Source organism: Coturnix japonica, chromosome 1, assembly GCF_001577835.2.
Source record: "Coturnix japonica isolate 7356 chromosome 1, Coturnix japonica 2.1, whole genome shotgun sequence".
In the NCBI taxonomy this organism is placed as follows: domain Eukaryota; kingdom Metazoa; phylum Chordata; class Aves; order Galliformes; family Phasianidae; genus Coturnix; species Coturnix japonica.
The window spans coordinates 154,678,452-154,691,964 of record NC_029516.1 but is presented as its reverse complement, the minus strand read 5'-3'; the positions used below and the strand labels follow the sequence as shown (position 1 = coordinate 154,691,964).

The 13,513-nt window shown below is 37.3% G+C and overlaps 1 protein-coding gene across 1 annotated transcript in view; it reads right to left on the bottom strand.

Moving 5' to 3' along the window:
- Window positions 1-268: 268 nt before the first annotated feature.
- DCLK1 (doublecortin like kinase 1) overlaps window positions 269-13,513 on the bottom strand; it is a 228,443-nt gene continuing 215,198 nt past the window's right edge. Inside the window, exon 18 of the mRNA XM_015851967.2 lies at window positions 269-5,226. Coding sequence (XP_015707453.1) covers window positions 5,169-5,226 — 58 coding nt within the window. The 3' untranslated portion in view covers window positions 269-5,168. The remainder of the gene's footprint in view (window positions 5,227-13,513) is intronic.

Below are 13,513 nucleotides of genomic sequence, written 5' to 3'. Positions count from 1 at the left end.
AACATACACCCCGGGCTAGCAAATAACAATGATTTAATGTACTTGCCCTGTGGTAATATAGTATGGCTGCAAACCTCTAAGCCAATTTTTCTTTTTCTTTCTTTTCTTTTCTTTTTTAATTCTTTTTAAACATATGTGCCCCATAGGGAAAAGATTGTAATTTAGCTCTTATTTGTGGATATACTGCTTTCATTTCAACAATTCTGAAAGCCTTCCTGCTGTCACATACTGCTGTATGCAAGCATCCAACTGAATAAAGACCCACCAGGCTTTTTCAGGAGTTTATTCACAGGTTTGGCTCTGCTTATTGTAGAATTCACCACATTTAAATTAGATGAGGGCTACTGTAAAGCGATAACATCGTCAATGACTGGAATCTCACTTTCCCCTCTAACAGTCTGAAGCGAATAAATGTATTGGTTGTTCATTAACAAGTAAACGGTTTCTGCTACAATGTCAAGGAAAAAGAATGTGTTCATTAATATGAACGATCTTCATCTACAAAGATGATTTACACAATGCATGTCATGAGATAGATAGGTTTTCCCCTAACTACTACACTACCAAACAGAAAAGCTGATTCTTAGGACTTCTTTGAAATTACAATATTGTTTGTTTACCAAGAAGAACGACAGTCTCAGTCACCTATGCCACCATTGTAAGCTCTATAGTAAGTACTTAAAAAAAGAGAGATTTCCGGAGTCACTTGTGGAATTAATAAAATTGATAACTACAGACTTACACTGCATCAATGATACATATTATTCCTGTGATAGGTTAAGCTAAAAATAAGATTAATTTGGTTATAGAAATTCCTTAAACAACAACACTGAAATTATTTCAAACTTGAAAATTTTCAAGAATTTTCTGAAAAAAATCAGCAAACACTGGCTAGAAAAGCAAAGCAGTTTGGATACACCAATGTAATCAGCATGCCTTGTGCTTTTCTGTTAACCCTCTGAGTATAGCTGTGGTACTCTGGATTTTTTGTACATCAATGCTAGGAAAATTATAACTGACAGAAATATTACTTTATGTGTTGCAACTTAATGAATCACATTCTAAATATATTTGAGCTGGCCACCACATCTAGTGAGAGATTCATCCATCCTAGAATTGTAATTGTACACTAGAGAAGCCAGTCTCCAGCAACTATAAAGGAAGCTGAGATGATTGCCTTAGATTATATACATAACTCTTAGATGGATGCATCTAAATGAGATGAAACCCATCCCAGGACCACTTAACTGTGCTATCATCACCTATCACCTACCTATCACTATATTTTCACATCACAATTTGCTTACCACACGCAAGCTCACTAGAATATTGCACTTAGTTTGGAGACCATGTTATCCTTGCTCACACTTAATTGAGAGGACTTAAGCTGGAAGTGACCCTGTTCTATTCACCTGTTAATGCTAAGATCAGCCCAACAGGCACCTCTGGAGACCAGATATTAGATGACCTGAATCGCCCTGTGGAAGTGCTTCTCTCTCTATCTCCTTGGTGATAGATGGGGCTTACAATGATGGCCATCAGTCTCAGTTAACTACATAGGTTTGGCAGGAGGAAAGTGGACTTGTTTACATAGTAAGCATTTTAAAAATTATTTTTAGCACCAATACATTGCAGTGATTCAAAAAGAAAACAAAGAAAGAAGTCAGGAGGGCCAGTATTTATTACAGTAAAATGAATGTGGTGTGCTATGTGCTCTCTCAGATCATCACATTAGAAATCATCTGTTGTCTTTGTTTCCTTTTTTTAAAGGGTGTTTCAAGTATTTTGGGGGGCACATAGTCTGTTCTTGCTTGCTCCCATTCAGACATTAGAAAAGAAATGGGGCGGATGCTAATATGCAAGCCTGAAACATTATTTCCACAAAACCATACATACATATACATGTATATGGTTATGTTTAAAATATGTGAATACATTCAAAACCACCATGGAAACTCCTTTTAAAACAGTTTTCAGATTCAGATACTTTTCCTTGAAGACTACAAAGAGGCTATCAGCAGTTTGAAACTCAATACGTTACAGACCCAAAAATAACTTAAATGTTTTTATAGTTATGTTCATAAAACATAAGCCAAAGATCAGAAACATTTAAGATGCTGGGGATGAGTAGTGATTTCAGGGTCTAGGATTATTTTCACATACAATTTAAGTAGTGCAAGATGGTGTAAGATGAAGGAGCCAAACATCTTATTTTAATGATAACCCTGTATTCCAAAGCAAGGCAAAGGTGATAGGAAACTCCCAGGTGGGTTTTGAGTAATATTTCTCATGCTTAATGTGAAATGTATATTGTTTTTTTTTCTTCTGACCTCCCTCTCTAATTAAGAAGAATGGCCATTGGCCTTTGCTTTAAGACTGCCAAATTTTCCCAACAGTCAAAAAGCATGTGGTATTGATGGACACTTTTTTATTACCAAATGTGTGTCTTGCATTTACATGGTTGAGTTGCATCTATTCTAAAGGGATGGCTGTACTGCAGTGTGGGAAGGGCAATGCAGGCAAAACATGTGCCAGATCCTAATCTACTACAACTTGATGTAGGTAAGTGGCACAAGGGAGAATTGATTTTGGCTGAGGGTTTGATCCCATGAACAAAAAATAACTGTCCTACCCAAATGCTATTAAAATACAGCCATTGACATCACAATGACGGTGACTGTGCTCTGCCTAGCAAGGGACTGTAGGATTGGATAGGCATGGTCAAGGATGAGTCCTTTCCCATATCCAGCCTTTCCCAAATCCTAAAACTAGGGGTTTTCACATGGCAGTTCATTTATCCTATCAGTTCCTGTCTCTGCAGAATTCTCCTACAAGACATCTACTTGATTCACTTAGTTTAATAATTTGGATTCCAATTAGAGGGACTGAGGCCATGCAGATGCACAGGCCTTGTGCATATGGGTGTATATTCAGAGATCAGGCTCCTAAAGTGACATTTATTCTACTAAACTTAATAATCTTAAGTTTGATGTCTGATGTGAGCTCCTACCAGTGGTTTCTTCTACAGTCCAAGAAGTGAGATCAATGGGTGTATCAAACCCTGAGTCCTTCCTAAAATGTGTGCCACAACAGATGAGATGAATCAAACCTGAAAATGCTCATTTCTGTACTATCAAGAAAGTCTGGCGATCTAACTTAGATTAAATGTCTCACTTCTCATTTAATGCTGGCTCAGGTTAATTGCACTGTGTTTGAAATGCTTGTGTACCATTTGTGTGAAATTTCACAAGATGAAATACTTATATTCAAAATCTTAAAAGCTTTTAATGTTTTTAATGACTGAAACAGTGAAAGATGCATTTTGAAGGATGGAGAAACAAACCAATTCCAGTGTTTCTTAAAATGTGGTTCACCTGATATTTCCACCTAGAAATGCAAAAGAGCATTACACCAAATCCAACAAGGTGCAGGTACACCTTCATTGCCACAACTGCGTGTAGTGATAGCTCCATGGGCAAACGCAACTCAGAACAGAAACTGCACTGTGGGCAACTTGCCCAGTTCCTCCAAACTTTATTTATACTTCCCAGCAAGATCAGCAAAGTCTGCACATCTTTTTGGGCAGCATACTGATATTTCCATTTGTGTGATACTAAATACAAAGAGACAATGAAAGAGAGAAAAAAGAGAGGGAGGAAGAAAGAGAAAACCACATTTTTATGACTTTTTAAAAACACCACAGCAAAATTTTAGATTTAGATGGGAAAGTATCAAATATTGTCAATTTTAGATGGGTAAAATTTGGAAGTATGACCTTAATGATGATATCTTTCACTTTAGAACAGGATTTTGGAAGCTGTATTTTCTATTCTAGTGTAATTTTGAGTGAATTTATGGTCACTTTTTTTTTTTTTTTTTTTTTTTTTTTCTTTCAAATTACATCATTTGAAGCAAACATCTACAGAGTATAATATTTCCGTGGAAGCCAACTTCACGATAATGGTTAAAGAAAATGCTGTAATGCTGTGTTGAGGTTTTAACAAACCAAAAATATGTGTATTCTGTGTAAATGCCCATTTTATTGAATATTACAAATAGAAATGGTGAGTTATTTTTAGTTTCTCCACTCTAAGACAAAAACTTTCACTAATACAGGTTAGGCTTTACATATATATTAAATGACTTTTTATTTTCCTCTGTTGAGAAATGCTCTAGCTGTTTTAAGGGTAATTCTCAATATTAATATTTAAATTTCATCATAGTATTAACTGTGGCTATCTATGGAATAACCAGGTCATGCGGAGCAGAAGGATGTCTGTGCATTTTTGTAATAGGACCTTCTCAACTAGATTATTACATACACATGACAGAACGTGTTCTCAAGCCATTTCCCAAGACTCTGCATTATCATTGGCAGCAAATGATAGGGAAGCAACCTTCCATGGCCATCATCATGTCATCTTCTTTAAGCTCTAAGGCTGCCTTAAACTCAATTTCCCATTGATCCTGCATAATATCCTCCAACAGTCATTTTCTAAGGAATCATAATGCCGGTTTAGAATGAGCTGCTGTGGAAGATACTGTTTGTTTCACTATATTTCTTGTTTTTAAAGCCCATATTTGTAGCCCCTAAGCGATAGTGTGTTTGGTACCATTTTGGCCCAAAACTAGCAAGGAATTTTAGGGTACTATAAAAGGTATGTGCGTATAAAAGCAAAAAAGCCAGAATAAAGCCCTAATGTGGGCTGTCAAGATTTAAGTTGATTCTTTACTCAGAGGGTTAACATGTGCTAAAATTACATACTGCATTTCCTAATTTCACTGATGAAAACATTCACTGCTTCTATCTTGAAATAAAAAAAGCAAAATAGCCTTAACCCTTTGAGGATAATATTAGCAGCAAGTTACAATCTAAACAGAGAACAAGTATTTCAATTAATTAGGAAATAATTCTTACAAAGGTTCTGTAAGCACCTTTTTATGTTCCACTATCTCAGCAGCTAGTGCTGGACAGATTGGATGTAATCACCTCACATGGGTCTGAAGGATTTTCAGGGTCTCAAAGGGTTAAAGCCAAAACTTTTGAGTAAAAGTGTTTTATTAAAAGGGTGAATTAGGTGAGCGAACAGTCTCGGATGAACTTGGTGAATAGTCTTCCGATTCGGAGTTGAGTTCAGGTGGAGCCTGCTGTGCCTTGTAACGTCCCCTCACATCCTGGTTGCGTCTTCGTCGGAAAACCTGCCTCTCCTTATCAAGAGCGGTGGTCTGGCAGGGGCATAAAATGAGAATAAATGAAATTAGGCTGTGCGTGAAATGCAAAGCTAATGAAAACCATGAGTTTTTATGTGGCCCGCAAATACCAGGGATAATAAATGTTCAGACCAAATTAAACCTGTTCTGTTTCAGTCAAGTCTGAAAGGTTTAGCCCACAACATAGCTAAATGCTTTAAAAAGTGCATTTCCCAAACCTTAAGAGGTAGTCTGACATCATCGAGCAGATACAGTACCGTATATATGGATGCCATATGTTCTACTTCTGGATGCTATTAATTTCATATTTTAGTAAATTCGAGTTTCAAGCCAAATACCAACTGACCTTCCCCCCACCCTTCTCTAAGTATAAATCTGTTTCTATAGGTGAGGCAGAGATGTATGTTTGTCTTTGATTTGACCTAATGAAGGTTGATACACACTCACCCATGTTCAAGTCAGTGCAATTGGCTAACAAAGATGGATTGGGATGAAGTTGTCAAACAAGAGAGGAAAAACAAACACTGAGGGGAGCTAGCCCAGCTCTTTCACACCTCCTCATGCTACTCAATGGATGTTCTTAGGAAGAACGCTGAAGAGCTCAGATGGAAAGACACATTTAGCCTGCATATCCTCCCTCCTCAGGTTAACCAGGGTCTGTCAAACTAGATAGTCTGTAAATTTTATCAAGACTCGAGATATGAATGAGGAAATCCAGAATCTGGGGAGGCAGAATGTTTATTTGATGGGCTTTAATTTTGGGGTTAGTTTCTGCCACTGTTGAGAGTGCGGTTCTTAATAAGATGACTACAAGTTCTAACCACATCCCTTCTGCTTTGTCTGTCACACTCACAAGGTGAAGCTGCAACCCAGTATGGGCAGACCAAGCCCAGCCAATGATTTCAGACTAGGGGTGTTTTGTTTTTTGTTGTTTTTTTTGTTTGTTTGTTTGTTTTTTTGTTTGTTTGTTTGTTTTGGCTGTTTTCCTGAAGTCACTAAAAATACAAGTTCAACAGGATGGCCTTGATTCAGCAAGAGCATTTTGACACATAGTTAACTGCTTTCTGAGCCAGGGCTATCTTCTTGAAGCATGGCCCATGTGTTTGGGGGAAAAGTTAAAAAAAGGGAAAAGGCAGATGAGATTACCCACCAAATACAAATAGGTATTTGGTAATGACACTGGAGGCAAGGATAGTGTTGAGAATTGAATAGGTTTAACTCCTTGTAAATTCTCTTCCCCAGCATGAAAATTTCCGTCTAAAAGAATGTAACCAAAAGGTTATTCTGCTTTGAAGGATTTATGGTTTTCTCTCGAGATATACATGACTGATTTCTCTAGAAAACGTACCAGTTATACTTTGGGCCTCATAGGAGAGCAGAGATGCATTTCTAGCCAATATATTCTTGAAAACAAAATGAAAACGAAATCCATCATACAGGTGCAGAATAGCATTATAGCCATCCATGCTCTAAAATAATGCAATCAGCATTCAATAATGGTGTAATAGAGACAGTAAGATGGACGAGAGTACAGAACTACTACAGCAAATGGATTTAGTTAGGCTAAATTGCTGAACTATTTCTGAGTCCAGAATCTACACAGCACTACTTTAAGGCTGTAAAATAATTACCTTTCATAAGTTCATCCTTCTATTTTAAATAATAGCTACAAAATCCAACACTTACAATCTGCTGAAAATTTCTTTGTTTACTGCTAATCTTTTGGTTAAGAGCACTCATTAGTATTTTCAATGCCTTCAATATTTCTCGGCCTTGAACCAATTCAGTTTTTGATTATTTTTTAATGTGAAACAGAAGAATACCTAGATCATTTACACACAGTGAATATACCACATACTGTGTGAAAATTGAAAAGAATGGCATATATTACCATTCTATAAAATACAGATTTCCATTTAAAAGATTTTTTTATGCTTACAGGAAATAAGCATTTATTTAAAGTTTAAGCCACATCACTTCATGCTGCGGTAACGGATTCTATCCTCTGAGAAGGTTAAACATTTCTGGTCAAATAAATAAAAAATAGTTGTATTAAATTCAAAATTTAGTTTTAAAGTCCGATGTGGGAGAATGGTAAATGTGTATGTAAAAAGTGAAAGTATTTAAAATTAGATGAGTTACAGGTAAGTGAACACTCTTGAATAAAAGGTTCTTTTTAAAGTTTAGCCTAGGATGTTTTGTTTTTTTTTTTTTTAAAAAAAAACATTTTTTTTTAATTAAACTGCAAAAGTAGTTAGACAATTAAATACCGCGACACTATTTAAAAGATGTATTTAAAAATAAAATCTAAGATACTGATTTTCTGCTATCATTAAGGAAAAGTTTTGAGGCTATTTGTCTAAATGCACGTAAAGGCACTTCTTTCCTCAATAACCAAAGGCAAGCAAAAATCCCTGATTGTTCCATCTAATCCAGCACCTATATGCTACGGTTTGTAGGACCAAGCATTTCTGGCTGCTTAGCCCTTAAGAAATTCCCTGTGATATTTTTGAGACTATATTTTTCTTCACATTTTTACCAGAAGTCTCACTCTGAACAGGTTCTGACTGGCCTTTATCCATAAGGCCATCCATGCCTGCAGACTCCGTGGCATTATGTGTTCCCTCTCCTGGTCTGAGAGACATTCAAAGCCTTTCTCATTTAACAAGCTTATCAAATAAAGATGTGCAAGGTCACAGAGCCAAAGAAGGGAGTACTGATCTGGTGAAAGTAAACCTACATAGATCATATTCTTGTATATACTCATTTAGAGTTTCACATCTCAGAATCACAGAACAGGTCAGTCCTGGACATGCACAGAGCAGTGACAGCTCCCTCTGGACATGCAAGATAGGGTTTGTTCCACCCAACGTTATGGGGACATTTTGCACTCCCAACATTTGTTATGCTGCCATAAAGTACAGCATTTGGTATTTGACACAAAGGTGGTTTTTCATCTAATGAGCTCAGTTACTTTTTGCCTCTGAAAATTTTAGAACATGAGAGATCAATGCATTGCAATGCAGGAGAGATACCATATACACTGGTGTACTAACTGCATGTGTTTTATAGTGCAGCTCTCACCTCCTGTACCCTCTTGTGCACGTGGCACATTCAAAAAAATCAGCATTTTCACTAATATTGCTATTTTTGTAACAAAGACCTCTTAGATGCATTGCCTTGATTTCCCTGATTTATTATTTCATGTACCATTCACTATTGGATGGCTCGCCAGGGTATGAATTGCTCCATTACTGATTTTCAGGACATTTCTTCTTTAAGCTCCACTTTCAATAAATAATAAGAGGATCTGAAGTGCACTTATGCTTCAGAGGGCTGCAAAGCCCAGATTTTCATTATCACATTTTGACTTTTTTTTTTTTTTTCCCAGCTTGAGGTGAGAGAGTGAGAACTTTGAGCACTATATGATAGTAATGGCAACTAAAATGTTAGTGTAGTGTTCTTATTTAAGCTATGCAGCTGTCCTCTTACAATCCATATGAGGAAATGCAGAGCTTCTTATCCAGGAGCAGATAAGTGGATTGCCTTTAATAGTTTGGTGCTGATGGGTCTGAAGCACTTCATTAAGCACTAATGTATTTTGCATCAACATTTAGTAATCCTGACACCCAGTACCAAATGGTTAACAGTAAAATGCTGTTATTTTAACATCTTTGCTTCTCTCATCTAAACACTGAGGGACAGCCAGGATTTTACCATTGGGAGCATCTTTTTCCTGACCTCTAACTCAAGATATTGCAGGACTCCTGAGCCATGCAAATTCTTTTCTTCTTGGAAAAGGTTGAAGTCCGTGTTTATGGACAGACATTCAAAAACGACATCTGCTTTGATATACGTGTGGGATTTGCAGAAGGAGGCACCTTATTTTAGCAGCAGGATGATATTTTCTGTCAGACCAGTAATTACTGAATAACTGCTTTTTATGGACACGAGCAGTGATTGTTTTTCTTTTCACATGTCTTAATTTACTGCTGGCCACCAAATATAGATATATATTCATTTCATTAATAAAAGAACATTATTGTTGCATTTTGCCTCTTAGCGCATCCATTATTCATACAGTCTAGGAGACGGAACTGGGGATGCAGCTGTTCATGCATTAATCTGAGAACCATTCCCTTCACTTGCTTTCATTCTGCATGAACATATTTGCAATTTGTCTGCAGTTTTGGTGATGCTTTGTTAGAGAGTGAAATTAAATGGACACATGTATTGCAACACTGGTCTTTATCTTCCAGTGCATTCTTCTATACACACATAGGTGTGTGCATGTATCTAAATGTTTACGCCTGGATAATTTCACCTTATTTCCTTAAGCTTTTAGCTAGTGATTTAAATATACTGAGATATGTAATGGCAGATGTCCCTGCTGTAAAAAATGACCTTTAAGTGATAGCAGCAACTTTTAAAGTGCAAGGGCGCAAGGCCACACCAGGCTGCATATTGGTATGCCTTTTTTATATTGTTTTCCATTGGCTTCTCATATATATATATGCATATATATATATATATAAAATATATGTATACACACATATATATACACAACCATACATGTACGAGAGATTCATGATTCCAGACACTTCTTGGAGAGTGCTTCAAACTTTGCAATGCACCTCAGTCCAGGAGTGAAAGACACATTTATTTGTAGCCCCTCAGGCACAAGCCATAACTAAGTCAAGTTACATGGTGATTTGGAGACGTGCAAATGGCCGCATCGAGGGGACAAATCCATTGAGTGGATTTGAACTTAAACCTCCAAATGCAAAAGGCCAGTGCTTCAGTGCACCATGTAACCTCTGGCATGGAATTTTGCTTACATGAAAAGAAAAAAAGAAAGAAAACCAAATCAATTTGATGTATGCTTCTTACTGTAGTGGTGAGTGAATACCATGATAAGTATCCCACACATATAACTGCTGAATTCATATTGCTATATTTAAGTTCGTGTTTATTCTTCGACATTCCCCCTTTTTGGAGACACGATTCCTCAGCTGGTTTCAATTACACGTGGAAGAAACCTAGGGCCAAGTTGTTTGCATGGGTGAATTTTATTTCTAGTTTGTAAAGCAGTTGTGGTTTTCTTAGTCACAGATCAGGAGAAGGGCTTTTAAAGGAGTTTAGATGTTTGTCTGTTTTCACTAGCATTAAGTTTACAGAGGGTTTTACTGCATTAAAAATGGCGCTTTAGAGATAGTAAGCCTAATTCCCAACTACTCTGCCCACTGTCAAGACATTTGCTTTTAACTTTTGACTTGAAAGTGTATTGTATCCACTTGAGACAGGTGTAAGTAACTTGACAGATGCAAAGTACTGGGAATTAGGTACCAAGCACAGACTGGAATGAGGGATTTTCAAACGAGCTCTTCAGATGCTTTTCAAAATGGGAGAGTGAGAACTGTATTTTAAAAATACAGTATTTCATGAATTCAGTTCTACAGGATTGATGGCTTCATTACACACAGAATGTAACCAGTCTCCTTGCTACTGTCATTACATACATAAGGTAATTGATGATTTTCCCATATAACTCCTTAGTTGTTTTTTTTTTTTGCTCTCTTAGCTCTTATACAGTGTATGTGGATGTATTAAAAATAACATATATATAAATCTTTTATATACTAATATTTTATACTAATATTTTACATTAGATACACCCACACTGGTGTTTCTTTGATATTTACAAGCAGTCCAGACAAGGCAGAAAATTTAAGGCATTTTGTCAGTATCAGATTGAAACATTGTTAAGATTCAGACATAAACCTGAACACATATAAGGTAATTCAGGCAGGGTAAAAGAAAACGGTGAGTTATGCAAAGCATGGCCTTCAAAATGCTGCCACTGGGAGAAACTGGTAACGAAGGTAGCTGAAGAAGGCTGTGCTCAGGATACTGAAACACCTGGGGCTAAAGGGAAGAAGGCTTGAAAATACTTTCACCTTTAACATTTTGGTTTAGTCACAAAAATGTAAAAAAAAAATAAAAATAAAAAAAAAATCTGAGCCACATGAAGTGTTAAAAGCCTCTGATAAGTAGACTTTAAAGAAAAGTTCCTTGTAAGAAAGGAAGTCTAGATATTTCAAAAGGACAATCAGCTGCCATCCCCTCCATGTGGATTTTTTGTAGTTACTGTTGCTAAGTTCTAACAGAAGGAAAACTATCAAAGATAAATGCATGGCTTTTAATCCTTTTACAAAGTGATCTATTAGCAAATAAGGCTGACTTGAAAGGGAAAAAAAGAAATCCCAAACAAAATTCCTCTGCTCAGCGATGAGAAAGGGGTAATAAATACCTGCTGTCTTTAACTCTACATTGGTAATTTGGGGTGAATGAACACAGGAATGCACCACCGGCATTACCCACCCACCCCAAAGCTGCCTTTCCTGGCTATCAAGAATAAACACCTCAGCCTGTTCTATCATCTTTGAGTCCAAACGATTTTACTGATTTGGCTCTTATATTTTTTTGTGTTCCTTGTGTTGAAAGGTTTTCCAGGCGTTGTATCTCATACTGGCTACAACTACTACTGCCATAACTTCTGTTAAATTTTAGTACCTCCAAAAAGTCCCATCACTTCAAAACACTTGCACATTTTTTCTTCCTGACAGGGAATAAAACAAGATGTAAAATGAGCAGTTGGAATATTAGGATTTAGAGGCACTCTGAATAAGAAAAGTATTTTAGACTGAGAAAGGAAAAGGTTTTCTGGTTGATTGAAGGAGGAAATGGTGCCTTTTAAAAAGATATTTTAGAAGACTTGCTATGAACCAGGGATGATCAAAGGAGTGGGAAAGAAACGAATAGTTTAATACTAACAATGGGAGCATTACATTTTCCTTGTATCTCCTTTCATTTTTTCGCCATACTTGTGAATTCAGGTTAATTTTCACGGGCCTGTGACAAATTAACTGTTTTATAGATGGGAGTTGACGATCCTTTCATATGCTCTGCATTTGTGCTCACAGTTACCACTAAAAAGTAAACAATTGCTAAACCAAAATGGTTTTATTTATACCACAGTGCTGGTCACTGCAGCAGTTGCTGGTTTCTTGGAGATGAAAAGGAACAAATATAGAACAGGGCTTGTTCTGAGCTACCCCTGTTGTAGCATTTCCTAATTACGCCTATGAGCCCCGCTCTCCCAATTTGGCTTTGCACACTAGGTACACTGTTTAGAAAGCACTAATTATAAACATTGTTGTTACTGCCCCCAGCTGGATAACAGAGCAGTTTATATATGAATAAGGGAGATTATCGCCCATCTGCTCCAGCCCATTATTCAAGGATGTGTCATTTTGCATGCTGATGGCAGCCATTACTACTGCTTTAGTCAAATGGCTTTATTTGATTTTATATATATATATATATATTTAAAACACATATAAGCGTTTATTTATTTACCATGTTGCAGAATCGGAGTCTTTTCCCTTTACCTCCCAAACATACATATGGTTTGTTTCAAAATCCAGGCCAAGCAGTTAAACTGAGTCAAGGCCAATCCGAGAAGAGACTCTCCTCTTTCTGGTTCTCTGCTTCCCCTGAAGAGGGATCTTTAAGAAGATTTTTTCTTTCTTTCTTTTTTTTTTTTTTTTGAGGGGAGGGGGAGGTGTTAAAAATAGTAAGGCAAAAAAAAGAGTGCAACTGATCATGGGTAGCAGTTAACCTAGGACAGATAAATGATGAAGCTGCTGTGTTTTCCTCTGTTTTACAGAGGAGGCATTAAAGCCACAGCTATCCGACAAAGTCCTGCTTGACACAGAACGCCATCCTTCCTTAGTACTCCTAATACTCTCACACCTATCTAGAGCCGGGCACTCGGGATCCCAGTCTGCAGGGAAAACCCACACCGTGCAGCTGCTGTGCTGCTGCCTCCTCCATCCACTGCTACAGGACAAGAGGCTGCAAAGCGTGATGCCAAGGGACAAACGGACAAAGCATGGTTTGCTATTTATGTTTTGCAGGTTGCTGTAGGTTTATGGCCGTGAACACAAGTGCCATGGGCTAGAATTACAGGCACTGCTACACGCTCGGAGGGGAAGCATTTCTCAGTTCTTACTAGCCCAAATTTAACTGATGGATAGGAACTACTTTTCCACTTCTTGGCTGAAAAGTAGGATTTTCTTTCTTTCCCCAGAACATCCATATCACAATCTCCTTAATCCTCAGTGTGTGCTCAGGGAGCCGCTAGGTTTGAAGGAAACCGTGCTGCAGTCTGACTGACCCATGCAGGCTTTGAAATGATCTGAGGGCAGGATTCTGCCTGGCTGGGAACACTCGCAGGGAC